This window comes from Heterodontus francisci, chromosome 6 (assembly GCF_036365525.1).
Source record: "Heterodontus francisci isolate sHetFra1 chromosome 6, sHetFra1.hap1, whole genome shotgun sequence".
Taxonomy (NCBI): Eukaryota; Metazoa; Chordata; class Chondrichthyes; order Heterodontiformes; family Heterodontidae; genus Heterodontus; species Heterodontus francisci.
The window spans coordinates 53794810-53819869 of NC_090376.1; the positions used below are offsets into that span (position 1 = coordinate 53794810).

A 25060-nucleotide genomic window follows, 5' to 3' on the forward strand; every position below is an offset into this window, starting at 1 on the left:
AGCAGGAGTGGAGCAGGGAAAAAAAAAAAATCAAAAAATGACATCACAGTGACGATACAGTGACAGCAGGGAAACAGAGAGCTGCTGGGGTGAGTATACAGGTAAGCTTTTAATTTAATTTAAATCAAACACAGCATCAAACATCACAGGCAAGAAGGTGGGTGACTGGTTTGGTGAGAATCTGGTAAGTGATTAACATTAGAACATTAGAACATTACAGCGCAGTACAGGCCCTTCGGCCCTCGATGTTGCACCGACCTGTGAAACCATCTGACCTACACTATTCCATTTTCATCCATATGTCTATCCAATGACCACTTAAATGGCCTTAAAGTTGGCGAGTCTACTACTGTTGCAGGCAGGGCGTTCCACGCCCCTACTACTCTCTGAGTAAAGAAACTACCTCTCACATCTGTCCTATATCTATCACCCCTCAACTTAAAGCTATGTCCTCTCGTGTTTGCCATCACCATCCGAGGAAAAAGACTCTCACTATCCACCCTATCTAACCCTCTGATTATCTTAACATCCATTCTAATCCTAAAGTTTAAAATAGTAAAGGAACTAGTGGTAAGCTTAATATATAAAAAAAGGAAAATAAAATAAATAATTGAATAAAATAGTTAAGTAGTTAATTAAAACACATTAAGGATGGCAAGACAGGTGATGTGTCAAGGCTGCAGCATGTGGGAGCTCCTGGATGCCAGTGTGATCCAGGACAAACATGTCTGCAGTAAGCGTCTGCAGCTCGAAGAGCTTCGGCTCAGAGTCATTGAACTGGAGTCTGAGCTGCAAACATTGCAACACATCGGAGAGGGGAACTTACCTGGACATTTTGTACCAGGAGGCGGTCACTCCCGTTAGGATAGGGTCTTGTGATTTGGTCAGTGGTCAGGGACAGGAGGGTGTGGCTGCAGCTGAAGCAGGAGTGCCATGTGCCCCAGAGGGCAGGAGTGCAGGAACCTCAGCCTTTGCGATTGTCCAACAGGTTTGAGGTACTTTCAGCTTGTTTGGATGAGAGTGGGAGCTGCAGGGTGGATGAGCAACCAGACCATGGCACCATGGTACAGGAAGCCATTCAAGTGGAGAGAGAAAAAAGGAATGTAGCGGCTGTAGGGGACAGTATAGTTAGGGGGACTGATACTGTTCTCTGCAGCGAAGAGCCAGAGTCCAGATGGTTGTGTTGCCTGCCCGGTGCCAGGGTTCGGGACATCTGCTCAGGGCTGGAGAGGAACTTACAGTGGGAGGGGGAGGATCCAGTCGTCGTGGTCCATGAAGGTACCAATGACAGGCAGGACAAGGAAAGAGGTTCTGCATAGTCTGTATGAGGAACTACACGCCAAATTAAGCAGTACCTCAATAATCTCTGGATTATTACCTGAGCCACATGCAAATTGGCATAGAGCAAATAAGATTAGAGAAATTACTGCATGGCTCAAAGACTGGTGTGGTAGAAGTGGGTTCCGGTTTGTGGGGCACTGGCACCAGTACTGGGGAGAGTGGTGGCTGTACCGTTGGGATGGTCCACACCTGAACCATGCTGGAGCCGGTGTTCTAACGAACCGCATAAGTAGGGAAGTAGTGAGGGTTCTAAATTGAATAGTGGGGGCAAGGGATCAAAGAGTGGGGGCAAAGATAGAGGCAGGAACCCTCACAACATTTAAGTAGTATTTAGATGAGCATTTGAAACGCCATAGCATACAAGGTTACAGGCCAAGTAATAGAAACATAGAAAATAGGAGTAGGCCATTCGGCCCTTCAAACCTGCTCCGCCATTCATTAAGATCATGGCTGATCATCCAACTCAGTAGCCTGTTCCAGCTTTTGCCCCATACCCTTTGATCCCTTTAGACCCAAGAGGTACATCTAATTCCGTCTTGAAAACATACAATGTTTTGGCCTCAACTGCCTTCTGTGGTAGCGAATTCCAAAGGCTCACCACTCTCCAGGTGAAGACATTTCTCCTCAACTCAGTCCTGAAAGGTTTACCCCGTATCCTTAGACTATGACCCCTGGTTCTGGACTCCCCCACCATCGGGAACATCCTTCCTGCATCTACCCTGTCAAGTCCTGTTAGAATTTTATAGGGTTTCTATGAGATCCCCACCTCACTCTACTGAACTCCAGCGAATATAATCCTAACTGACTAAATCTCTCCTCATATGTCAGTCCCACCATCCCAGGAATCAGTCTGGTAAGCCTTCGCTGCACTCCCTCTATAGCAAGAACATCCTTCCTCAGATAAGGAGACTAAAACTGCACACAATATCCCAGGTGTGGCCTCACCAAAGCCCTGTATAATTGCAGCAAGACATCCCTGCTCCTGTACTCTAATCCTCTCGCTATGAAGGCCAACATACCATTTGCCTTTTACCGCCTATTGCATCTGCATGCTTACCTTCAGCGACTGGTGTATGAGAACACCCAGGTCTCGCTGCATATTTTCCTCTCTGAGCTTATAGCCATTCAGATAATAATCTGCCTTCCTGCTTATGCTACCAAAGTGGATAACCTCACATTTATCCACATTGGACTGCATCTGCCATGCATTCGCCCACTCACTCAACTTGTCCCAATCACCCTGAAGCCTCTCTGCATCCTCCTCACAACTCACCCTCCCACCCAGTTTTGTGTCATCTGCAAATTTGGAGATATTACATTTTGTTCTCTCATCTAAATCATTAATATATATTGTGAATAGCTGGGGTTCTAGCACCGATCCCTGAGGTACCCCCTTATCACTGTCTGCCATTCAGAAAGAAACCCGTTTATTCCTAATCTTTGTTTCCTGTTTGCTAACCAATTTTCTATCCATCGGAATACACTACCCCCAATCCCATGCGCTTTAATTTTACACGCTAATCTCTTATGTGGGATTTTGTCGAAAGCCTTCTGAAAGTCCAAATAAACCACATCCACCAGCTCCCCTTCATCAACTCTACTAGTTAGATCCTTGAAGAAATCTATTAGATTTGCCAAGTATGATTTCCCTTTTGTAAATCCATGCCCGACTCTACCACTGTTTTCTAAGCGCTCTCCGATAAAATCTTTGATAATGGACTCTAGAATTTTCCCCACTACCAATGTCAGGTTGACTGGTATAGAATTCCCTGCTTTCTCTCTACCTCCCTTTTTAAAATAGTGGTTACATTAGCTACCATCCAATCTGTAGGAACTGTTTCCAGTGTCTTTAGAATCTTGGGTGATGACCACTAATGCATCCACTATTTCTGGGGCCACTTCCTTAAGTACTCTGGGATGTATACCATCAGGCCCTGGGGATTTAGCGGCCTTCAAACCCATCAATTTCCCCAACACCATTTCTCTACTAATACCGATTTTTTTCAGTTCCTCTCTCTCACTAAGCCCATTTCTGGTATGATATTTGTGACCTCCTTTGTGAAGACAGTGGCAAAATATGCATTTAGTTGGTCAGCCATTTCTTTATTCCCCATTACAAATTCCCCTATTTCTGACTGTAAGGGACCTACATTTGTCTTCACCAATCTTTTTCTCTTCACATACCTATAGAAACTTTTACAGTCAGTTTTTAGGTTCCCCGCAAGCTTGCTCTCGTACTCTATTTTCCCCTTCTTAATCAATCCCTTGGTCCTCCTTTGCTGAATTCTAAACTGCTCCCAATCCTCAGGTCTGTTGTTTTTCCTGGCAAATTTATATGCCTCTTCCTTGGATCTAATGCTATTTTCCATTGTAAGCCATGGTTTGGCTACCTTTCCCATTTTACTTTTGAGCCAGACAGGGATAAACAATTGTTGTAGCTCATCCATGCTCTCTTTTAAATGTTTGCCGTTGCCTATCCACCGTCATCCCTTTAAGTAATGTTTCCCAATCCGTCATGGCCAACTCGCGCCTCATACTTTTGTAGTTTCCTTTACTAAGATTTAGGACCCTTGTCTCAGATTCAACTACATCACTCTCCATCTTGATGAAGAATTCTATCATATTATGGTCGCTTGTCCCCAAGGGGTCTTGCACCACTAGATAGTACTGGAAAATGGGATTAGAATGTATAGGTGCTTGATGGTTGGTGCGGACCTAGTAGGCTGAAGGGCCTGTTTCTGTGCTGTATAACTCTATGACTCCAAATTTGGGAAGATATGGTAATTCAAGGAATAGAGACAAGGCAAGGCAAGACAGAAAGTTATTAATATGGGAAATGATAAACAGACTGTGACAGGAAGAGACAGAGTGTACAAATCTAAGAGTAAATCAACATAAGGCAAGAGGTTACAAAAATAATAAAAGGACACAACTAAAGGCTCTGTATCTGAATGTACATAGCGTTTGAAACAAAGCAAATGAACTGAGAGTGCAAACAGAAATAAATAAGTATGATCTGATAGCCATTACAGAGACATGGATGCAAGACAACATAGATTGGGACCTGAATACTGAAGGGCACATGGCATTTAAAAGGACAGGAAGCTAGGAATAGGTGGAAGGGTAGCTCTGTGAATTAATGATGGTATTAGCGCAACAGAGAGGGATGATGTAAGTGCTGAGAGGAGCAGCAGGATCAGAGATTTGAAAAAGCACACCAAAACCTGTGTGGGAAAGAGGCAGAGAGGAGCGAAGCCCGAGAAGCCGGGGAAAACTCGAAAAGTGACATCAGAGTGACATCACATTGAACAGTGAGAGCAGGGAAAGAGAGAGCAGCTGGGGTCAGTATTCAGGTAAGTTTTTAATTTAATTTAATCAACATAGAGTAAGGCTTGATTGATTTATAAGTGTATAAACTCAAGACTAAAGTGGATTAAAAAAAGTCGGAAATTTAAATAATAAATTAAAATCTAATTATATAAAACAGAGATGCAGGACCAGGTGATGTGTTGTACCTGCATGATGTGGGAGCTGGTGGACCCCATTGTGGTTCCTGGTGAACACATCTGTAGCAAGCGTTGGCTGCTCGAGGAACTCCAGCTCAGAGTTGATCAGTGAGGGGGAGAGTTACCTGGACGCTGTGTTTCAGGAGGCAGTCACACCCTTTAGATTAACTATCTTGAATTCAGCCAGTGGTCAGGGACAGGAGGGTGTGACTATGAGTGAGGCAGGTAGAGGGATCTAGGAGGTAGTGTTGCAGGAGCCTCAGCCATTGTCCTTGTTCAACAGATTCGAGATTCTTGCTCCCTGTGTGGACGAGAGCAGGGACTGTAGGGAGGATGAGCAAACTGACCACAGCACTGTACCCCGTGGTACAGGGAGCCATTCAAGTGGGGGGAGAAAAGAGAAATGTAGTCGTAATCGGGGACAGTATAGTTAGGGGCATAGACACTGTTCTCTGTGGCCAGGATCGAGAATCCCGAAAGCTCTGTTGCTTACCTGCTGCCAGGGTTCGGGATATCTCATCTGGGCTGCAGAGGAACTTGGATTGGGAGGGGAAAGATCCAGTTGTCGTGGTCCACGTAGGTAGCAACTATATAGGTAGTTTGAGGTTCGAGATTCTGCTACGGGAAAATGAGCAGCTAGGGGCTAAATTAAAAAGCAGAACCAAAAAGGTAATAATCTCCGGATTACTACCTGAGCCACGAGCAAATTGGCAAAAGGTCAATAAGATTAAAGAGGTAAATGTGTGGCTCAAAGATTGGTGTGGGAGAAATGGGTTCGAATTCGTGGGACATTGGCACCAGTACTGGGGAAGGAGGGAGCTATTCCGATGGGATGGGCTCCACCTGAATCATGCTGGGACCAGAGTCCTGGCAAATCGTATAACTAGGGCTGCAGATAGGGCTTTAAACTAAATAGTGGGGGGGTGTGGCGGGGAGGGTTCAGTTGCATGGGAAAACAGGAAGTTAAAGGAGAAGGTTAGTGGTGAGGCTGATTGTTGCCAGAAAATAAAAGGAAGGGACAGAATGTGTGAACATCACATTGCACCAAGAAATCGTACAAGAGTAGGGAAATTTAATAGGAGAACAAACTTAAAGGCTTTGTATCTGAACTCATTTATTCCGAATGCTTCGTGCATTAACAGCGCAAATAGAGAGAAATGGGTATGATATAGTAGCGATTACTGAGATGTGGTTGCAGGTAAACCAGGTTTGGGAATTGAATATCCAAGGGTACTCAGTATTTCGGAAGGATAGACACGAAGGAAAAGGAGGTGGTGTAGCTTTGTTAGTGAAGGAAGAGATCAGTGCTGTAGTGAGAAACGATATTGGCACTGGAGATCAAGGCGTAGAATCAGTCTGGGTAGAAATAAGGAATAGCAAGGGAAAGAAGACACTAGTGGGAGTAATCTATCGGTCCCCAAACAGTAGTTCTGCAGTGGGGCACAGCATAAACCAGGAATTATTGGGGGCTCGTAAGAAAGGTACGGCAATAATCATGGGTGATTTTAATATGCATATAGACTGGATTAGTCAAATTGGCAAGGGGAGCCTCGAGGGAGAGTTCATTGAATGTTGGGAGGAGGTTAAACTAATTTGGCAGGGGGAGGGGATGCAGACTCCTAGCAGAATAGAGACACAGCTAAACACAGGAAAGCAAACAAGTCAGAGGGAATACAGCGGAAGTATGTTTCAAGGGAGTAAGACCAGGATGGATGGCCTCTACTTTAATGCCAGGAGTATTACAGATAAAATGGAGGAGTTAAGGGCAAGGATTGACATGTGGAATTGTGATATGGTAGCCATCACGGAGACATGGTTAAGGGAGGGGCAGGATTGGCAGCTCAATATCCCGGGATATAGAATCTTCAGGCGAGACAGAGGAGGGGGTAAAAGAGGAGGGGGCATTGCAATATTCGTTAAGGAGTCAGTTACTGCAGTAAGGAGAGATGATATCTTGGAGGGGGCATCAAATTAAGCTTTATGGGTAGAGTTTAGGAATAAAAAAGGGACAGCCACATTGCTCGGTGTTTATTATTGACCCCCAGATAGTCAGCGGGAAATTGAGGAGCAGGTATGTGCGCAAATTCGCAGAGGTGTGTAAAAATAATAATAGGGTAATTATATTAGGTGATTTCAACTTTCCCAACATTAATTGGGATAGTCATCGTGTTAAGGGCTTAGATGGAGTGGAGTTCTTAAAATGTATACAGGAGAACTTTTTCACTCATTATATAGAGGATCCAACAAGGGAGGGTGCAGTGCTGGACCTAATTCTGGGGAATGAAGCTGGACAGGTGGTTGATGTGTTGGTGGGGGAGCATTTTGGTGATAGCGAACACAACATGGTACAATTTAAGCTTGTTATGGAGAAAGAAATAGACAAGTTGCAAAAAAAGGTTTTGGATTGGGGGAGAGCGAATTTTATGGGTAGGTGGTAGGGAAATATAGGGACAGGTGGGGATGTGGTAGGAATATGGGATTAGTGTAGGATTACTATAAATGGGTGGTTGATGGTTGGCACAGACTTGGTGGGCCGAAGGGCCTGTTTCAGTGCTGTATCTCTGAACTGAACTGAACTAAGGCAGGATCTGGCCAACGTAGACTGGAAAGAGTTACTTGTCGGGAAATCTACAGAAGAGCAGTGGGGGGCATTCAAAAAGGAAATGGGGAGGGTACAGGCCCAACATGTTCCCTCCAGGGTATTAGGTAGGAGCAACAAGCCCAGAGAAACATGGATGACCAGAAACATTCAAGGTACAATGAGAACGGAAAGAGAGGCTTTTAGCGAATACAAGGAGAGCAAATCAATGGAAGCATTAGTGGAGTACAGAAAGTGTAGGATGGAGCTTAAGAAAGCAATTAGGAGTGCAAAGAGGGGATATGAGAAAGCTCTGGCTGCTAAAAGTAGGGAAAATCCCAAGATATTCTATAAGTATATAAATGGGAAGAGGATAACCAGGGAAAGAGTAGGACCCATTAGGGACCAAGGGGGAAATTTGTGGGTGGAGCCAGAGGACATTGGTAGGGTGTTGAACGAATACTTCACATCTGTCTTCACCCAAGAGAATGAGGAAGTAGATATGGAACTGAGAGAGAGAGACTGTGAGGTTCTTGAGCAAATTTTCATAGCGAGTGACAAGGTATTGGAGGTTTTGGCAGGCTTAAAAGTGGGCAAATCTCCAGGTCTGGACGATTTGTGTCCCGGGATGCTGTGGGAGGCGAGGGTGGAGATTGCAGGGGCTCTGACCCAAATTTTTAATTCCTCTCTGGCCACGGGGGTGGTGCCAGAGGACTGGAGAACAGCTAATGTAGCCCCACTATTGAAGAAGGGTTGTAGAGATAAGCCAGGGAACTACAGACCAGTGAGTCTCACGTCAGTGGTAGGGAAACTATTGGAGAAAATTCTGAAGGAGAGAATCTATCTCCACTTGGAGCGACAAAATTTGATTAGGAATAGTCAGAATGGCTTTGTCAGAGGGAGATCATGCCTAACAAATTTGATTGAATTTTTTGAGCATGTGACCAGGTGTGTAGATGAGGGTAGTGCGGTTGATGTAGTTTACATGGATTTCAGCAAAGCCTTTGACAAGGTCCCACATGGGAGACTTATCAAGAAAGCAAATGCACATGGGATACAGGGTAACTTGATAAGGTGGATTCAAAATGAGCTTAGCTGTAGGAGACAGAGAGAGATGACAGACGGCTGTTTTAGTGACTGGAAGCCAGTGTCCAGTGGCGTACCACAGGGAGCTGTGCTGGGTCCCCTATTGTTTGTCATTTATATAAACGACATAGATGACTACTTGGGGGGTAGGATCAGTAAGTTCACGGATGACACAAAGATTGGCCGAGTGGTTCAGTGAGGTTCAGTGTCTTGGGTTACAGGAAGATATAGATGGGATGGTCAAAGGGGCAGAAAAGTAGCAGATGGAATTTAACCCTGAAAAGTGTGAGGTGATACACTTTGGAAGGAGTAATGTGACACGGAAGTATTCAATGAATGGCCTGACACTGGGAAGTTCCGAGGAACAAAGGGACCTTGGCGTGTTTGTCCATAAATCTTTGAAGGCAGAAGGGCAGGTTAATAGGGTGGTGAAAAAGGCATATGGGACACTTGCCTTTATCAATCGAGGTATAAGATTACAAAAGCAGGGAGGTCATGTTGGAGTTGTATAGAACTTTGGTAAGGCCACAGCTGGAGTACTGTGTGCAATTCTGGTTGCTACATTATAGGAAGAATGTGATTGCACTGGAGGGGGTGCAGAGGCGATTCAGCAGGATGTTGCCTGGGATGGAACATTTAAGCTATGAAGAGAGGTTGGATGGGCTTGGGTTGTTTTCACTGGAGCAGTGAAGACTGAGGGGTGACCTGATCGAGGTGTACAAGATTATGAGGGGCATGGACAGGGTGGATAGGAAGCAGCTGTTCCCCTAAGTTGAAGGGTCAGTTACAAGGGGACACAAGTTTCAGGTGAGGGGCAGGAGGTTTAAGGGAGATTTGAGGAAGAACTTTTTTACCCAGAGGGTGGTGACAGTCTGGAATGCACTGCCTGGGAGGGTGGTAGAGGCGGGTTGCCTCACATCCTTTAAAGAGTAACTGGATGAGCACTTGGCACGTCATAACATTCAAGGCTATGGGCCAAGTGCTGACAAATGGGATTAGGTAGACATGTTCGGTGTCTTTAATGCATCGGTGCAGACTCGATGGGCTGAAGGGCCTCTTCTGCACTGTATTATTCTGTGATTAGAGATTGTTTTTGGAATAATATGTTGTGGAACCAACCAGGGAGCAGGCTATTCTAGATTTGGTGTTGTGTAATGAGGTGGGATTAATTAATGATCTCATAGTTAAGGATCCTCTAGGGAAAAGTCATCATTGCATACTAGAATTTCAAATTCAGTTTGAGGGCGAGAAGCTGGAGTCCCACACGAGCGTTCTGGAGTTAAACAAAGATAATTATACAGGCATGAGGACAGATTTGGCCCTAGTGGACTGGGCAGGAAAACTACAAGGTAGGACAGTTGGTGAGCAGTAGCAGATGTTTAAGGAGATATTCAATTTATCTCAACTAAAATATATTCTTGAGAGAAAGATTCTGGGAGGGGGAAAAACATCCATGGCTAAGCAAGGAAGTTAAGGATAACACAAAGACAAAAACTAAGGCATACCATATTGCAGTGGCAGGCTGGAAGATTGGGAAACTTTTAAAGATCAACAAAGGGTTACTAAAATAGTAATAAAAAGAGCAAAGGTAAATGATGAAAGAAAACTAGCGCAAAATATAAAACGGATAGCAAAAGCTTCTATAAGTATATAAAAGGGAAAAGAGTAGCTAAAGTGAATGTTGGTCCCTTGGAGGATGAGACTGGGGAGTTAATAGAGGGGAACACAGAAATGGCAGAGACACTAAATCAATATTTTTCTTCAGTTTTCACGGTGGAGGACACTCCCAATAGTACCAGGTAATGGAGAGGTTATAAAAAGGGAGGAACTTAGAACAATCATTACTAGGGAAAAGGTACTGAGCAAACTATTGTGGTTGAAGGCAGACAAGTCCCCAGGGCCTGATGGCCTACATCCTAGGGTGTTAAAGTAAGTGGCAGTGTAGATAGTGGATCCATTGGTTATAATATTCCAAAATTCTCTGGATACAGGAAAGGTTCCAGTGGATTGGAAAAAAGCTCATGTAACACCCTTATTCAAAAAGGGAGGAAGGAAGAAAGTAGGAAACTATTGACCAGTTAGTTTAACATCTGTCATTGGGAAATTGTTAGAATCCATTATTAAGGAATAACAGGATATTTAGAAAGTCAAAACGCAATCCATCAGAGTCAGCATGGCTTTATGAAGGTTAAGTCGTGTTTGATGAATTTGCTAGAGTTCTTCGAAGATGTAACAAGTAAAGTGGATTATGGGTCTCCTGTAGATGTAGTTTATCTGGACTTCCAGAAGGCATTCGATTAGGTGCCGCACAAAAGGTTAATAAACAAGGTAAGTTCACATGGGGTTGGGGCAATTTATTAGCTTGGATAAAGGATTGACTAACCAACAGAAAAAGAGAGAGTCGGGATAAATGGGTCTTGTTTTGGTTGGCAAGATGTAACTAGTGGGGTGCCACAGGGTTCGGTCCTCGGGCCCCAATTATTTACAACCTATATAAATGACTTGGATGCAGGGATAGAAGGTACTGTAGCCAAATTTGTAGATGACACTAAAATAGGTGGGATAGTAAGTTGCAATAAAGAAATAAGAAATCGACAAATGGATATGGATAGATTAGATAAATGGGCCAAGATTTGGCAGATGGATTTCAACGTGGATAAGTGTGAAGTTATCCATTTTGGTCAGAAGAATAGAAAGGCAAATCATTATCTAAATGGAGTGAAACTTCAGAGTGCTTCAGTGAAGAGGGATCTGGGTGTCTTTATGAATGGATCGCAGAAAACTTGTTTGCAGGTACAACAGGTGATGAGGAAGGCAAATGGAATTTTGGCATTTATTGCTAAAGGAATAGAGTATAAAAGTAAGGAAGTGTTGCAGCAACTGTACAAGGCATTGGTGAGACTCCACCTGGAGTATTGCGTAAAGTTTTGGTCCCCTTACTTGAGAAAGGATGGAGTTGCATTGGAAGCAGTTCAGAGGAAGTTTACTAGATTGATTCCAGAGATGGGGGGCTTGTCTAATGAAGAGAGATTGAGCAGTTTAGGCCTTTACTCTCTGGAGTTTCGAAGAATGACAGGAGATCTAATTGAGGTATATAAGATGATTAAGGGGATTGACAAAGTAGACATAGAGAGGATGTTTCCTCTTGTGGGGCAATCTAGAACGAGAGGTCAGAATTTTAGGATGAAGTGTCGCAGATTTAAAACAGAGATGAGGAGAAATTACATCTCTCAAAGGGTCGTGAATCTGTGGAATTCACTACCCCAGAGTGCGGGGGATGCAGGGACACTGGGTACACATAAGGAGGACATAAACAGATTTTTAATTAGAAATGGGTTGAAGGGTTATGGAGAACAGGCAGGAAATTGGAGTTGAGGCCAAGAGGAGATCAGCCATGATTGTAATGAATGGCGGAGCAGGCTCGAGGGGCTGAATTGCCTACTACTGCTTCTAGTTCTCATGTTCAGAAGACTAGGATGCAGAAGCAGTTTGGGTCGAGATGAGAAATCATAAAGGCAAGAAGACACTTGTGGAAGTGTGTACAGGCCACCTAACATTAACCACACTTTAGGACTGGGTATAAATGAAGAAATAATGGCAGCTTATCAGTAAGGTACAGTGATAATTAGGAGGGATTTTAACCTACATGTAGACCGGAAAAATCAGATGGGCAGAGGTAGCCTAGATGAGCAGTACATAGAATGTTTTCAGGATAATTTCTTGGAATAATACGTTCTGGAGCCAGAGAGCAGGCTATCCTAGACCTGGTATTATGCAATGAGATAGGATTAATGAATGACCTCTTGGTTAAGGTGCCCCTAGGTAGCAGCGATCATAATATGAATAATTTTACATTCAGTTTGAGAGAGAGAAGAGTGGGTCCAAGACTAGTATTTTAAACTTAAATAAGGGCAATTGTGAGGGCATGAAAGCAGAGCTAACTAAAGTGAACTGGAAAATCAGGTTAAGGGATAGGTCAATAGAGATGCAGTGGCAGACATTTAAGGGGATATTTCAGAATACACAGAATAAATCCATTTCAATGAGTAAGAAAAATTCCAAGGGTGGGACCTGCCGTCCGTGGTTAACTAAAACAGTTAAGGATAGTATCAAACTTAAAGAAAAAGATGTAATTGTGCAAAGATGGGAGGCAGGTCAGAAGATTGGACAGAATATAAAAAACAGCAAAGAACGACTAAAAGATTGATAAAGAAGGTAAAATTAGAGTACAAGCGAAAGCTAGCTAGAAATATAAAGACAGAGAGTAAAAGTTTCTATAGATACTTAAAAATGAAAAGAGTTAACAAAGTGAGCGTTGGTCCTATAGAAAGTGACCCTGGGAAATTAATAATGGATAATAAGGAGATGGCAGATGAATTGAACAGATAATTTGCATTGGTCTTCACTATTGAGGATATAAGTAACATCCCAGTATTACCTGTAAGTCAGGAAATGGAAGGGAGGGAGGAACTCAAGAAAATTACAATCACCAGGGAAGTGGCACTGAACCAGGGAAGCTGCAGCTGACAAGCCCCCGGGTCCTGATGGACTTCATACTAGGGTGTTAAAAGAAGTGGCTAGTGAGATAGTTGAGGCGTTAGTTTTAATTTTCCAAAATTCCCTAGATTCGGGGAAGGTTCTGTTCGATTGGAAAATAGTGAATGTAACTGCTTAATTCAAAAAGGGAGGGAGACAGAAAGCAGAAACTACAGGCCAGTTTGCTTAACATCTGTCTTAGGGAAAATGTTAGAAGCTATTATTGAAGACATTATAGCAGGACATTTAGAAAAATTCAAGATAATCAGACAGGGTCAACATGGTTTTGTGAAAGGGAAATCATATTTATCCAATTTATTGGAGTTCGTGCTGTGGATAAAGGGGAACCAGTGGATGTATTTTACTTAGACTTCCAGAAGGCATTTGGTAAGGATAAGTCTGACAGGCTTTCAAGGTGAAATGCGGCATCCGAGATTTCTCAAAGTGGGAAGTTGTGTGTGGAATCAGAGGAGATAGGGGAAGCGTTAAATGAATATTTTTCGTCAGTATTTACAGTAGAGAAAGAAAATGTTGTCGAGGAGAATACTGAGATACAGACTACTAGGCTAGATGGGATTGAGGTTCACAAGGAGGAGGTGTTAGCAATTTTGGAAAGTGTGAAAATAGATAAGTCCCCTGGGCCAGATGGGATTTATCCTAGGATTCTCTGGGAAGCCAGGGAGGAGATTGCAGAGCCTTTGTCCTTGATCTTTATGTCGTCATTGTCGACAGGAATAGTGCCGGAAGACTGGAGGATAGCAAATGTTGTCCCCTTGTTCAAGAAGGGGAGTAGAGACAGCCCTGGTAATTATAGACCTGTGAGCCTTACTTCGGTTGTGGGTAAAATGTTGGAAAAGGTTATAAGAGATAGGATTTCTAATCATCTTGAAAAGAATAAGTTCATTAGCGATAGTCAGCACGGTTTTGTGAAGGGTAGGTCGTGCCTCACAAACCTTATTGAGTTTTTTGAGAAGGTGACCAAACAGGTGGATTAGGGTAAAGCCATGGATGTGGTGTATATGGATTTCAGTAAGGCGTTTGATAACTGGGCTTTGATAAGGTTCCCCATGGTAGGCCATTGCAGAAAATACGGAAGTATGGGATTGAAGGTGATTTTTTTTTTTTTAAGAGATACAGCACTGAAACAGGCCCTTCGGCCCACCGAGTCTGTGCCGAACATCAACCACCCAATTATACTAATCCTACACTAATTCCCATATTCCTACCAAACATCCCCACCTGTCCCTATATTTCCCTACCACCTACCTATACTAGTGACAATTTATAATGGCCAATTTACCTATCAACCTGCAAGTCTTTTGGCTTGTGGGAGGAAACCGGAGCACCCTTTGGATCAGAAATTGGCTAGCTGAAAGAAGACAGAGGGTGGTGGTTGATGGCAAATGTTCATCCTGGAGTTTAGTTACTAGTGGTGTACCGCAAGGATCTGTTTTGGGGCCACTGCTGTTTGTCATTTTTATAAATGACCTGGATGAGGGTGTAGAAGGGCGGGTTAGTAAATTTGCGGATGACACGAAGGTCGGTGGAGTTGTGGATAGTGCCGAAGGATGTTGTAGGTTACAGAGGGACATAGATAGGCTGCAGAGCTGGGCTGAGAGATGGCAAATGGAGTTTAATGCGGAAAAGTGTGAGGTGATTCACTTTGGAAGGAGTAACAGGAATCCAGAGTACTGGGCTAATGGGAAGATTCTTGGTAGTGTCGATGAGCAGAGAGATCTTGGTGTCCAGGTACATAAATCCCTGAAAGTTGCCACCCAGGTTAATAGGGCTGTTAAGAAGGCATATGGTGTGTTAGCTTTTATTAGTAGGGGGATCGAGTTTCGGAGCCACGAGGTCATGCTGCAGCTGTACAAAACTCTGGTGCGGTCGCACCTGGAGTATTGCGTGCAGTTCTGGTCACCGCATTATAGGAAGGATGTGGAAGCTTTGGAAAGGGTGCAGAGGAGATTTACTAGGATGTTCACTGGTATGGAGGGAAGGTCTTACGAGGAAAGGCTGAGGGACTTGAGGTTGTTTTCGTTAGAGAGAAGGAGGAGGAGAGGTGACTTAATAGAGACATATAAGATAATCAGAGGGTTAGATAGGGTGGATAGTGAGAGTCTTTTTCCTCGGATGGTGATGGCAAACACGAGGGGACATAGCTTTAAGTTGAGGGGTGATAGATATAGGACAGATGTCAGAGGTAGTTTCTTTACGCAGAGAGTAGTAGGGGCGTGGAACGCCCTGCCTGCAACAGTAGTAGACTCGCCAACTTTAAGGGCATTTAAGTGGTCATTGGATAGACATATGGATGAAAATGGAATAGTGTAGGTCAGATGCCGGCGCAACATCGAGGGCCGAAGGGCCTGTACTGCGCTGTAATGTTCTATAAACTGACTGACCAATGCACAGCAGCAATAAACAAAGCCAATAGAATGTTGAACGATATAGCTAAAATAATATAATACAAGTCAGTTGAACTGATGATAAAACTGGGCACACTACACCAGGAGCGCAATGTCGGTTTTGGTCACTGAGACACCAGGGACATTCAATCAAGCATTGGAGGCAGTACAGATATGAAGAGTAAGGCTCTTCCCTCAAAGGTCTCAGTTAAAAGATTAGAGAAACTTTGGTTCTTTAGCCTTGAAGGATGATATCCAAGAAATGACTGCAGAAATATACAATATTGTAAAGTGTATGGAATTGGTAATTCTTAAAAATTAAACTACAAGAATAAAACAAGGCCTCATTGATTTAAGCTAGTCAAAAAAAAAACTGGACTAACAAAGGGAAGCTTTTCCTGAAGAGCAGAGATCAACACGTGGAATGGACATGGAGAGTAATGGAAACAAAAACACTATAATAATTTAAAAACCATTGGAAGCTGCAATGAGGGGACTTTAGGGTCTTTCTGGATGGATGAGTTAGGATGGGCTTAATAGCCTTTCTCCTCTGTAATTATCTTCTGAACTATTTGTAACCAACTTAAGATTGGCATTTGAATAGGTTACTACACATTTTTATATAGGGTCTGGTATGCAGGGAGTATATAAAATAAAAATAGAAAACAAAAACACTGACAAATACACCAGTTTTACGTGCACCCAAGTGGTCACAGCCAGGCACAAACTAACCTTGGGTTGGTTTCAACATCTGAATCCTGGATTGGAAGTCACAGAGGGAAAGATAGCTAAAGCTAAGGATTGTAGCTACATTACAAGGACAACAACCTAATAATCACAAGCATACCTATCACATTGACAAAGAATGCATTTCAATGCATCAAATTGAATCCTTTTAGAATTAAAATTTTTTTTTTTAGAAATTAGTAAAGTCCTTCTACACAGGAATATTTGTAAACACAAGGGGAGAGCCCTCTTCCTGATTTACTCCCTCTCCACTCCTTTGGAATCCTCATCTGTCATTCATTGCTGTAATGATGAATTTGTAACCATTTCCACATGACACTGCCGCTCTGTCCATGTGTTCGGGCAATGAGCAGCATTCACTTCGCACATCTCCACAATGACACTCGAGGTCTGTAACTCATAACATAATTTGTTTATGGGAACACCGGATGTCATGAGTATCTTGGTGCAAACTGGACAAGATTCTTTAAGTAAAACAGCTTCTATTTATTTGTAACCATCTGCTCAACAACAAGACTTACCCAACACCGAAGGTAAATATCCTGGTGTGTTTGACATTCTGGTGTACTGTCTTCAGTGTAAGAGCCTCATTTTGAATGTGTCCATCAGAAATCAAAAGTACATTGCGTATCCTTTTGGATGGGGCAAGCAAGTTCAGACTCAGTAATGGTCTCCAGAAATCTGTGTTTCCCATTGGCTTCTGTACAGACTTTTGAGAGAACATGAAAATTAAATTAATATTGGTTAACTAGAGCATTATTTGGATAACTGAGTGTTCCAAAGCTCTACAATCTATCGAGGCTGAAAGCAAAAGGAAAAAAAACACCACGTCCTGATCAGAGAACTCCTCTACGCTGATGATGCTGCGCTAGTCGCTCACACAGAAACTCAGCTACAAAGATTCACGGACCGTCTCTCCCGTGTCTGTAACTTGTTCTCCTTGACTATAAGCGTCAAGAAAACCGTAGTCATGGGACAAGGTGTTCATCTACACTCCTGATCACACTAAATAAAACCCCACCGGAAGTGGTTAGCAAATTCTGATACCTTGGGCCCATGGTTACAGACAATCTGTCCTTTGATGCAGAGCCCAATACACGCATAGGGAAAGCAGCTACCACCTTTGGCTGATGTGTGAAACACGCATGGGATAATACCAAGCTGACCCCTGGGACCAAACTGATGGTTTAGAAGACCTGCGTTCTCAGCACCTGGCTGTGAAACATGGGTGACTTACAGCTACCAGGAAAAGAAGCTCAAAAATTTCCATCTTCACTGTCTGCAGCACATTATGGGTATATCCTGGCAGGACAAAATCACAAAATGTGACAGTCCTCTCAAAGGCAGAGCTCCCAAATCAAACATTGGCGGCTTTGGTGGATTGGGCACGTCCGCAGGACGGAAGACAGTAGCATACCCAAGGACCTTCTGTATAGTGAGGTAGTTGGGGCCAAACGACCAGTGGGGTGTCCAAAGCTCCGCTTCAAAGATGCTTGCAAGTGTGACATGAAGGCCCTAAATGTCAACTATCGCACTTGGGAATCACTAACTCGCAAAAGGGGGAATTGGCAACACATCCTGTGGACTGGTGTGCACTACCATGATGACCAATTACTACAACATCTTGGCAACTGGTGCCAATGTCAAAAACAACTCACAGTGTCACTTGGCAGCTTCACGTGCAGCACTTGTGGCAGAACCTGCCTCTCAAGGATTGGCCTTCACAGTCATCAACAAAGGTGCACCAAAAGAAGACACCCCACTTAAATGGATTGTTTTCTGCGTGTCCATCATCTTTCGTAGATGGAAGGATGCCAACCTGTGTGTTTCAAGTTGCGTGCCTTTACCACTAGATCGCGAATCAAGTGCATTGTGGATAGCTAGTGGAAAGTTTAATGAGGTAATCTGACAGTAGTAACCAGCATGTTACAGAAACTTTTCCAAATTCAAATGGGTATTCTGACCATTTCAACATCCATTTGTACTGATGTCTATGGCACCTGAATGGGCAGATTTTATTTTGGAGTGTAGATCCTCATGCCAATTTAAATATAAGAATGCAAGAACATAGAAAGCAGACTATTATCACCTTATTCTCAAAACAGTCCTACATTTCAAACAATCAAAAAAAAAAAGGAACAGCACCAAAGGAAGCCCATCAGTCCATTGTGCCTGTGACAGCTCTTTGGTAGAGCTATGCAATTAGTCCCAATCTCCTGCTCTTTCCCCGAGCCCTGAAATTTTTTTCCCCATCAAGTATTTCTCCAATTCTCTTCTGAATGTTACTAGAAATCTGCTTCCACCACCTTTTCAAGCATTGCATTCCAGATCACAACAACTCACAGTGTAAATAAAATGTCTTCATGTTGCCTCCGGTTCTTTTGCTCATAATCTTAAATCTGTGTCCTCGGGTTACCGGCCCTTGTTCTACTGGAAGTAGTTTCTCCTTAGTTACTTTATCAAAATCATTTATGATTTTGAACACCTCTATTAAATCTCTAAGGAGATCAACCTCAGTTTCGCCAGTCTCTCCAAATAACTCAAGTCCCTCAACAGTCGGACCATTCCAGCCAATTTGTTCTGCGCCCTTTCTAACTGACATTTTTCATAAAAAGTGGTGCCTAGAATCGAACACAATACTTCAGTTGAGGTCTCAAATGTTTTATAAAGGTGTGGCAGAACTTCCATGCTTTTGTACTCTACTCTTCTAGTGCTGCCCAAGGGCTGAGGCTTTCTATACACACAGAGTCAGCTTTATCTCATTCTCTCTTGCCAGACAGAAGCAGGTGGAGGGAGCACGAGGGTTTGCACAGTTTGCAGGCTACCCCATGGTGCAGTTTTGTTATTGATTGCACGCAAGTCGTCTTTCATGAGCCTCATGTAAACTCAGCCATTTTCATGAACCAAAAGGGATTCACTCTCTTAATGTGCAGCTGATGCATGACTGCAGGAAGCTCACCATGCAGGTGAATGCCTGTTATCCTGGCAGTAGTCACGGTTCCTTCATTCTGTGGCAGTCTTGTGCTTTTGCTACTTGTACTTAAACCAACATGGCAAGTCGATGAGTGGCTTCTGGGCAAGAAAGGTAATCCTCTCTTGACACAGCACATGATTCCAGTCCAGAACCCATACACACGTGCACCATGAGCAACAATGAGCACCATGCAGCCACAAGGGACATTATACAGCACACCATCAGCATCCTCAGGCATCGCTCCTGCTGTCTGGACTGCTCTGGAGTACTCAGCTGAGTGGGCATCAAGATTTATGGTAGGATGCTACATGCTGCATAACCTGGCCATTATGAGGGAACAGCCCTTGCCACCACCTATCAGTGAGAAACTTAGGCCCAGTAGCACAAGGAAGAGAAGGATAAGGAAGTGAAGAAGGAAGAAGTGCAACAAGAGGCGAACGAACAGAAAGTGGAAGGGAGGATACAACATAGACAGCCTCTTCCTGCCTGGCCTCTCTGTGATCAAATAATTCATGAGAGATACAAGTAATCTCAACCACGCCTCATTCACCAACAGTCACATGCGCCTTAGCTTTCCTCCATCACTGACCATCACATTTTCCTCTTTCCAACAACACAAAAATAAAAAAAGTGCACATTCTATTCAATTTTATAAATTCAATCATTACATAATTCATACAGAAATAAACTAATAACCCTCATACATTCCCTTAATGGCTGCCTTCCATGTGCCTTTGCCTCCCCTAGTGCTCTAGTGAATTGCCTCCCAAGTAACTGCAGCATGAGCCACTGTTACTCTCCAGGGACAGCACCTCAACAATCCTGGTAACCTGTTGGAGAACAGATTGATGAATTGCTATGACGCCCTGGAAACCCTTATGAACAGTGATATCCAGAGCCATGATGGCAGCAGTCTGAGCTTCCATAGCAGCACACAGACCTTTGATGGAAGCTTTGTCCTGCATTGAAAGCAGTGACATTGGCCATCAGATGCTGCCTCATGATGGGTTCCACAGCTGTACTGTTGGAGGTAACCAGCCATTCCCCAAGGCTTGCAACAGTGCTAAATGTTGGGAAGGATGAGCTCCAAAGTCTGTGCAAAGCCCTGTGCCAAATTAGCAGACTTTCCAGTGCACCAAGCATTTGGTTACGTATAAACATCAACTTTTTTTGTAGCTTGTCCATCAAAGTCCTCATCTGAATCCTCAGCATCAGAACATGCCCTCCAGAGAGCTGACACCTGCGCCATCTTTTCACTCCACCCAGGCTTCTGTGCACGTGTGCCCAGTGTCCCATGTGAAACTCCTTTCTCTATCCTAGCTTCTGAAGTACCTGCAGTATCAGTCTCTGAATTGTTGGGTGAGAGTATAAGATCAAGCGATGGTATCTCTTCATTTTCACTGTCTCCTCCTTTTCCTCCACTGACTGGCAAGGCTCCAGTTTTTGGGCGCCTGAAATGAAAACGGGTCAATGGTTGGGTTGGGATGAGGGGAGAGGTAAAAGTAAGATGTGCATGCTTACACCATCTGCTGCTTGTGAGTCAGAAGACATTGTGGGATGAGGGAGAAGTAGGATGAGCAAAGGGGGAATAGGTATGCAGATACCCTTATCCTTGATCTCTTCAGCATCGCTGGTGGCCAGGGCCTCACTAACATGCTTTTCCCATGATAGCCAGCAATGTTGTCCCCTCCACGGGAGGCATGTTTGCCCTGCTCCAGTTCTTTCCTGCTGCTATGCACCATCTTCTCCTGCAGGGACGAGGGAAATGTGCCAGTGAGTAAGTATCCTGAAATATGTTTGGGTGACGTGGTTGGCATGGTAATTAGCTGCTGGGGTGTGTGAGCTGTGGGTTTTAGGTACAAGGCTTGCAACAGCGCTAAGTGCATGAAGTTGAAATAAACATATGAACTGAAGGGTTGAGTACTGATTGATAGACAATGTTGGTATGTGGGTGATGGGGGTGTAGTGAATTGAGCAGTGATTGAGGTTATTGGTGTTGGTAGCATGAACTCAATCACCTTGACAACTCATGTCAGAGCTTTAAACTTCTTCCAGCATGCAATCACATTCTTACAGCAATAATCATGGCATTGAACTCTGCCACTAGGTGCTCCCACTGCCTCCTCAGCATACGTCGAGAGGGCCCCCTGAATGATGATGACGACAACAACTTGATTTATACAGCGCCTTTAAGATAATAAAGCATCCCAACACTTTATAGAACATTATAAAGCAAACTTTGACATCGGGTTCCAAAAGGCGATATTAAGGCAGATGACCAAAAGCTTGGTCAAAGTTGTAGGTTTTAAGGAGTCTCTTAAAGGAGGAAAGTGAGGTAGAGAGGCAGAGAGCATTAGGGAGGGAATTCCAGAGCTTAGTGTCTTAGCAGCTGAAGACACAGCTACCAATGGTGGAGCAATTAAAATTGGGGATGCTCAAGAGGCCAGAATTGGTGGAGCGCAGATATCTCAGAGGATTGTGGAGCTGGTTGAGATTACAGGGATAGGGATGGGTGAAGCCATGGAGGGATTTTAAAACAAAGATGAGAATTTTAAAATTAAGGTGTTAACTGGGAGCCAACATAGGTCAGTGAGCGCAGGGATGATGATGGGTGAATGGGACTCGGTGGGAGTAAGAACACATACAGCAGAATTTTGGATGGCCTGAAGTTTACAGAGGATAAAATGTGGGAGGCCGGCCAGGTGTGTTTTGGAATAATCAACTTTAGAGGTAACAAAGGTATGGCTGAGGGTTTCAGCAGCAGATATGTTGAGGAATGGGTGGAGTCGAGCAATGTTGCAGAGGAAGGCATAGGCGGTCTTCAAGATAGTGCAGAGATGTGGTTGGAAGCTCATCTCAAGGTCAAACATGACACCAAGGTTGTGAACAGTCTGTTTCAGCCTCAGACAGTTGCCAGGGTGAGGGATGAAGTTAAAAACAGAAAGTGCTGGAAATACTTAGCAGGTCTGGCAGCATCTGTGGAGCAAGAAACTGAGTTAATATTTCAGGTCTGATGAAGTTGGTAGCTAGGGAACAGAGCAGGCACCAAAGACAATGGCTTCAAGTTTTTCCAATATTTAATTGGAGGAAATTTATGCTCATCCAGCACTGCATGTTAGATAAGCTATCCGATAATTTAGCAATAGTGGAGGAGTCAAGAAAGATGGTGGTGAGAAAAAGCTGGGTGTCGTCAGCATACATGTGTAAACTAATGCTGTGTTTTCAGATGTTGTCACTGAGGGACAGCATGTAGATGAGGAATAGGAGGGGGCCAAGGATAGGTCCTTGGAGGACACCAGAGGTAATGGTGTGTGAGTAAGAAGCGAAGCCATTGCAGGTAATACTCTGGCTATGAGTAGGCAGTTAAGAATGGAACCAGCCAAGTGTAGTCCCACCCAGCTAGATGACGGTGGAAAGGCGTTGAAGGAGGATGGTGTGGTGAACCATATCAAAGGCTGCAGACAGGTCGAGAACAATGAGGAGGAATTGTTTACCTTTGTTACAGTCACGTAGGAAGTCATTTATGACTTTAAGAGCAGTTTCGGTACTGTTCATGATATGAAAACTGTAAAATTAGTAGAGTCAACTTGCACTTCTTTCTCGGTTTCAACATTCTGTCTGTTCACAATTTTCTCCCTCCTCTCCTGAAGGCATCGGATGGATCATGTTAACTTATAGTTCCGTGCGCCCAAACACCCTTCAGTGCCATTGCCCTTTTTAAAGTGTGAATGTAGATAGTGTCACGAAACTGTATTTATTTTCTCCTCGGATTAAAAGAGTGTGCCTTTAAGACTCTGTTTAAAAATAGAGACATGATTGGAGGAATTCAAACATGGAGCTCCAGGAAGGATGGGCACGGATTTGGGAGACAAGAAGCTTCAGGACTTTGGAAAAGAAAGGGAGGTCGGAGATGGGGTGGCAATTTGCAAGGATGGTGGCGTCAAGGATCGTTTTTGGGGAGATAGCTGATGATGGCAGATTTGAAGGGGACAGGGACAATTCCTGAAGAGAGAGAACTGGTAACAATATCCGCTAACAGGAGGAGAAGTTGGGTGGTCAGTAATTTCGTCGGAATAAGGTTGAGGGAGCAGGAGGTGGATCTCAGGGACATGATAAGCTCGAGGGGAGGGCACGAGGAGAGATAGGAGAGAAACTGGAGAGCAACGCGAATTCAGGGCAAGGGTAATTTATCCTTCTGCAGATATAGCTTTCCTTATTTCCACCTTTTCTTTCAAAACCTTCACTGCAATGTCTGAAAACCTTGGTGCTCATTCTCTCACATGTTCAGCTATTGCTCAAACTCTCACAGCTCAGACTGACTTTGAAAAAACTCCCATAATTTCTTGCAGCCACAATGCACCTCCCTTTTAAGAGCTGCAGGACGCCTTTAAGTACCACGAGCCACTCGCAACATCAGGCCCCCTGTGATGTGTGCAGCCAATGAATAGTGCAGGGAGCATGGCTGCACACAGTATTCATTAAAAAGAGCAAGCAGCACCAATTTAATGTGCTGCCTGCAACGTAATGAATGGGCGAGGTTAATTGTGTATTGCAATGTCCAGGTCTGTTTTCAGGGTTAGCCAATTTCTCCCTTGATGACACTGTCATTCCCATTCAAACACAGAGGACTCAGTTTATTGCAACTGTTGTTGGCTACCTTATGTATGTTTACATGTTTTTGTAATTTCCTTTTGGGACCTTTTTAAAAAAGAAAGTCATTGCTTTTACGACAAACAAACCTGTACATCTACTTTAAAATGCTGCTCCAAAATATAACAAATCCTCATCTGTAAGTAAGTATGAATTATTGGTATTAAAGTTCAAGAGATATTCACTAAGACTTATGGATGTACATATTCTGATGAAGGGTATAACTGACCACTTAAGACATCATTCACTTTCAAATGCCGCAACATCTGCTGTCCATGTCTTGCATATTCCATTTTAATTTTATGCATGTAAATTTTAAATTAAAAGCTGCAGGATCTTTTATTATTTCAACTCAGCAAACAAGAACATTTACTGGACAAATCATTCATGATCTCTGATGTGCACATCTGAAGAACCAATGGTAACAAATCAATAACAAGGCACTTTACGATATTTTAAAAGATTAGTTATTCTGATTATTTCAATCTTTTAAATTTTAGGAAGAAAATAAAACATTGAGTACACATAACATGCCTACCAGAATAAAATTACATGCAGCATTTGCTGCATCTTCAGAATTTCTTTGTTGTGAACAGCAAAAGAGTTCTTTGTAATCTAAAGGAAGAAAACATCAGAATGAGATTCTCACTGAATGCCAAACAGAACTCAGTAATATTTAATGCCACAATGAGACCAGAAATCAATTAGGCACATGTATTAATATTCCATTGCTTTGTTCCTGCTATGAAAACTGCAAAATTAGTAGAGTCAACTCGCACTTCTTTCTTGGTTTCAACATTCTGTCTGTTCACAATTTTCTCCCTCCTCTCCTGAAGGCATCGGATGGATCATGTTAACTTATGGTTCCATGCGCCCAAATACCCTTCAGTGCCACTGCCCTTTTTAAAGTGTGAATGTAGATAGTGTCACAAAACTGTATTTATTTTCTTCTTGGATTAGAACAGTGTGCCTTTAAGACTCTGTTTAAAAATAGTGTGTCTTTAAAAACAAAGAGGCACAGTGTGCCAGCTGTTACTTAGGCAACAGCAAGAGAGTGAGGAGGTCACATGGTATAATGTTTCAATTTGACTATAAAAAATCAGCTAAAATCAGTTTTTGAGACACACTAGCGAAGAGTGCTTACTGGAGGAAGGAGTTATTTCTCTCAGCATAAATTCTACAATGAGCTACAGGCCATGTTAATTGCCTAAGGAGGGAAAAAACCTTTGAAGAGACC

At 43.3% G+C, this 25060-nt stretch overlaps 1 protein-coding gene across 6 annotated transcripts in view; it reads right to left on the reverse strand.

The window, feature by feature from the left end:
- Positions 1-25060, reverse strand: part of parp4 (poly (ADP-ribose) polymerase family, member 4) — a 245720-nt gene that overhangs the window by 78765 nt on the left and 141895 nt on the right. For all 6 annotated transcript variants that reach the window (XM_068033698.1, XM_068033696.1, XM_068033697.1 and 3 more), the window contains 2 exons: positions 24362-24438; positions 16721-16908 (listed from right to left, as the gene is read on the reverse strand). In XM_068033698.1, coding sequence (XP_067889799.1) covers positions 16721-16908; positions 24362-24438 — 265 coding nt within the window. The remainder of the gene's footprint in view (positions 1-16720; positions 16909-24361; positions 24439-25060) is intronic.